Source organism: Eutrigla gurnardus (assembly GCF_963514095.1).
Source record: "Eutrigla gurnardus genome assembly, chromosome: 5".
NCBI lineage: Eukaryota > Metazoa > Chordata > Actinopteri > Perciformes > Triglidae > Eutrigla > Eutrigla gurnardus.
Window position 1 is genome coordinate 11504229 of NC_139919.1, and position 4422 is coordinate 11508650.

At 40.5% G+C, this 4422-nt stretch overlaps 1 protein-coding gene across 2 annotated transcripts; it reads left to right on the forward strand.

The window, feature by feature from the left end:
• Positions 1 to 4422, forward strand: LOC311013667 (uncharacterized protein). Of its 2 annotated transcripts, none has more exons than XM_084009805.1 (7): positions 1 to 171; positions 373 to 466; positions 1491 to 1637; positions 1783 to 2109; positions 2224 to 2366; positions 2888 to 2997; positions 3150 to 4422. In XM_084009805.1, the coding sequence occupies exons 1-7, from the start codon at positions 25 to 27 to the stop codon at positions 3166 to 3168; spliced, it is 987 nt and encodes a 328-aa protein (XP_083865931.1). In that variant the 5' UTR covers positions 1 to 24; the 3' UTR covers positions 3169 to 4422. The 2 variants fall into 2 exon arrangements, with proteins under 2 accessions (XP_083865931.1, XP_083865930.1); XM_084009804.1 differs by having other exon boundaries at positions 4 to 171; positions 3201 to 4422.

A 4422-nucleotide genomic window follows, 5' to 3' on the forward strand; every position in this document is an offset into this window, starting at 1 on the left:
ACCACTCCTCTGTTATTCATTCTGATGACACGGGCAGAAGTAGCATCCTGTCTTCTGCCCAATAAAAACGCTGCATTAACATTTATTTTGCTATTTGTTCTAAATCAGCGACTGCTTCTTAATGTGAATGTAGTCACATCGATACTGACTTGGTTTGACCTCAGATCCAAGGTAAGGGCATGTTTGGGCTGCATGCAGGTTATTGACTATTAAATTGTAAGTTAACATTATGCACAACTTTAATTCATTTTAACTCAAATTATTATACCTGTTGTTATTATTATTTAAACATTGTTTTGCATACTCCAGAAACAAACCATATGTGAGATTATAGATTATATATAGACTAAATAAAGAAAATGTCCTCAACAGAGAAAACGGGCTGTTATCAGAATGGATGTAATGGAAATAGATGACGACACATTCATATATAAGAACCTCAAAATGGAAGGCTTTGTTAGCCAAGGTACAGTATCAATATGGACTGGCAGAATGTTAATAAATACTGAAATCAATATGCTTGTGGTAATCAACCTGTTGAGCAAGTGTTAAAGAAATAATCTTTTGGAGGGAAGGCAGGCCATACATGCAGAAATGTTAGTCTTTTGGCATTTTTTGGCATCAAAATCACCGGTTAAGTTTCGGGAATGATTGTAGTTAATTATGTATTGTCTATACATTTTCTGAATAAAACTGAATCATAATGTTTCCTTTATTTGAACCAAGTGCTGTTAGTGCATAAACCATCAAGAAAGTACCATGTTGTTCCAAATGTGTTTGTTGTTGTCAGATTTCAAATAGGAGGCATAGAGAGGATGTGTGGACCAAGTGTCCATCACTTGAATTTAATGCTGCAGAGGATGTTTTTCCGAATAATAATGAATGAATTTACTGCCGTAAATGATGTGTCCTATGTGTTGTCCTTCAAGAGAAAATCACAAACCACAAGGGAGAAACACATCTTGAATGGTTTGGCTTCATGATGTAGTGCTTTCTTAAAAAATATGTTCCCACATCATCAAACTGCATAGTGAACGAAGTTTCAAGGGACACGTGTTTTGTCATGGATCACGTTTGCACTTGATGTATCACAAATTACTTTCAAATGAGTCCATCGAAGTCCAGGACCTTAACCCAGGGGACTGCTGTTCGAGTCCTGTGTGAAACAAGTACTTTTGTTGCACTTTTGATCCAATATCAGTCAATTTAAGCCAAACCATGATGTTGTTTTTCTCACGAAACCTAAGTAAGTAAGTACTAACCATGTCGTTTTGTTGTATATTATGTTTTGCTTGGTAGCTGAGTTGCTGCTGAGCTGCGGCACATTAAACAGCATGTAAACGTTCCTACAGAGGTTCAGTTAGCCACTGGTGTGCTCCATACCCTTCACTACCAAACTAACTAAAGGCATGCTGTCAGCCCATTACATGTAAGCTGCAGTAGAAGTGTGTTTACTTTGTCTCTCTTTCCCTATGGTGTAACACTCACAGACACCAACACGCTATTCCAGCCGGCTCAAAGGAAAAGGAATTTGCCTGATAGTCTGATGGATTTTCTGAGGAGAAACGCTGTGACTGTGTGTCTTGGACTGCTGTGTGCTGTCCTGTTGGCTGCTAACCTAGGACAGCTTATATACTGTAAGTCATTGGTTTGCTCACCAAAATAGGCCTTTGATGCTGAGAAGCAAGGTGATGTTGTAGATCATCATATGAACATTCAAAGAAGACATGTCTCTTCCGAATTCAAAGCTAATCAAATATTTCATTTCTTTGCATTTCACAGATGCTCGCTGTCCAGCAGAGAACACTCACAGTAGTCACAATGCTTTAACTTTGGGGATAACACAGTTAGAGGACAGACTGAATAACCTGACTAAAGAGAAACAGCAGTTGCAGCTAAGTTGCATTGCAATGAATATTAGCAAAAATTACATTCAGACCAGCTACAATTTGTTGCAGAAAGACAAAGAGCAATTGCAAACCATGTATGACTCTCTGCAGACGGACAAGGAGCAGTTACAGACCAATTACTCTAGTTTGGCAAACGGTTGCATTTTGATAGCCAAACAGGTCAGGGACAAGATGCTGAGGACGGCCGTTCAAATAAGAAGTAAGGTGTTTCTCATCAACGTTGACTGAATTTACTATAAAGTTATATTCAGTTTTGGTATTATTTGCCTTTTTTTTGTCATATTTCGTCCCTCTCTGTGTTTTCAACTGACAGGCATGCCCTGTCAGACGGGCTGGAGGAAGTTTGGTGACAGCTGTTACATTGTTTCAACTGAGAAGAAAAACTGGACATCAAGCAGAGACGACTGCAGCACCGTGGGAGCAGATCTGGTTCTCATAAAAAGCAGGGAGGAGCAGGTAAAGAGAGAACCAATCAAAATCATACAATGATGTAACCATGCCATTGTAGGTAAAAACAAAATCCATCCATCCTTCCATCCATCCACCCACCCACCCATAAATGGCCTCATTTATATAGCGCTTTTATGCAAGGCGCTTTACAGTAATGACTGACATTCACCCATCCACACACACATTCACACACCGACGGCGGAGTCAACCACGTAGGGCGACAGCCAGCTCGTCAGGAGCAATTAGGGTGAGGTGTCTTGCAGGGACACCAGGCACTCAGCTAGGAGGAGCCAGGGATCGAACCGGCAATCTTGCGGCAATACCGCTCTACCTCCTGAGCTAAACCCAGAGCTAAATTTCAGAAATGATCATCTCACTCAATATTTTTTTTCTTTGTATTACCCCCCCTCTCCGTCTCGCCATGATTTATTAATTTAACCTTAATCTTGGAGAATGAATTAAGAATGTTTGGCTGAAAGAATTTTACACGTAATGTTTGAACTGTTTTCTCTTTGCTCCACTAACAGGTATTTGTCAACAGCTTACTGGCATCAGGCCAAAACGCCTGGATTGGTATGCATGACATGCTTATAGAGGGGACTTGGACGTGGGTGGACGGGACGCCAGTCACCACGACGTAAGCTTTAATGACACACAGTGTATGAACCAGAATATCTCATAGGATCATGGCATTAGACATGTTTCTAAATAAATCCTCTTTTCATTTACTGAACATATGAAGTCTTTTATATAAAAATGTTTTCATTGTTCATTTCTTCTTGTTATAAGGTCAAAGCAGGGTCTGTAAAAAGCCTTCAGGTCTGTTATCTTGTACACCAGGTACTGGCAGGACGGGCAGCCCAACAGCTCCCATGGGGGCCAGGACTGTGGAGAAATTATCCAAAGGTCAAGAGGAGTGGGAGAGTGGAATGATGAAGGCTGTTCTGCGGTTCAGAGCTTTATCTGCGAGCAATGAGATCTCAATGATTTACACAGTTAATGTTGGTGTGTGGCTTTGAACTGTTGCTCCAACGTACATCTTTAATATTTAAGTCTGCTGATGTGTCTCCCATTCCTTTATTATCATGAAAGGACATTGTAGCATATTTTGTGTCAATGTCACATATTTCACCTGAAAATTGACGCTGGAGCACAGATTGTGTATTAATTTGCAGCTGTAAATAGTCCCTAACAAAAATACTTTTTACTTCAGTTTAAGTAAAACTACAGCCTCATTCTTTGAAGCTATTAAATAGTTGGTTCATCCAAATTAAAATCAAACATCCATCCATCCATTTTCTACCGCTTATCCTGTATTCAGGGTCGCGGGGGGGCTGGAGCCAATCCCAGCTGTCATTGGGCGAAGGCAGGGTTCACCTGGACAGGACGCCAGTCTATCACAGGGCCGACATGTAGAGACAGACAACCATTCACACTCACATTCACACCTACGGGCAATTTAGAGTCACCAATTAACCTATCCCCATCTTGCATGTCTTTGGACTGTGGGAGGAAGCGGGGAGAACATGCAAACTCCACACAGAAGGAACCCAGGCCGACCCGGGAATCGAACCCAGGACCCTCTTGCTGTGAGGCGAGAGTGCTACCCACTACACCACCGTGCAGCCCACAATCAAACATATTTCTCATATTTCCGTACTTCTTGTGGTTGATATAATTTGCATTTGTTGTGTTAACAGCATTGAACAATGGCAGTAACAATGTCTGTCTTGCATGCAACTATTTGAACGAGTCTCAGTAGTTGTTGTTGTTTTTAATGCCGTGACTACTTTTCTTTTTGTTCTTGTTATTCTGGTGACTCAACCCTTTAATAGACAGCACATGGCAGGAAATATACACAAATGGCCTTTGAACCCATTCTTATACATTTCTAACAAAATCATCATTAGCTCTCGATTTTTGACGAGTAGACTTTAATGCATAACATTGTTAACATTGTTTACAAATGTATCATTTAGTTGAGGATTTGTGTTTGATGTCATGGAATATGAAACTCCTGACTGTAGAAAACACAGAGTTTACTAATAAAGTCTAAACACTC

What these genes read in the sequence shown, in the direction of transcription:
- LOC311013667 (XM_084009804.1), top strand. Translation starts at nt 25, where the DNA reads ATGACACGGGCAGAAGTAGCATCCTGTCTTCTGCCCAATAAAAACGCT. An exon ending in CCTAGGACAGCTTATATACT is followed by an intron (nt 1,638 to 1,782) that starts GTAAGTCATTGG and finishes TGCATTTCACAG; the next exon opens with ATGCTCGCTGTCCAGCAGAG. An exon ending in GGGACGCCAGTCACCACGAC is followed by an intron (nt 2,998 to 3,200) that starts GTAAGCTTTAAT and finishes CTTGTACACCAG; the next exon opens with GTACTGGCAGGACGGGCAGC.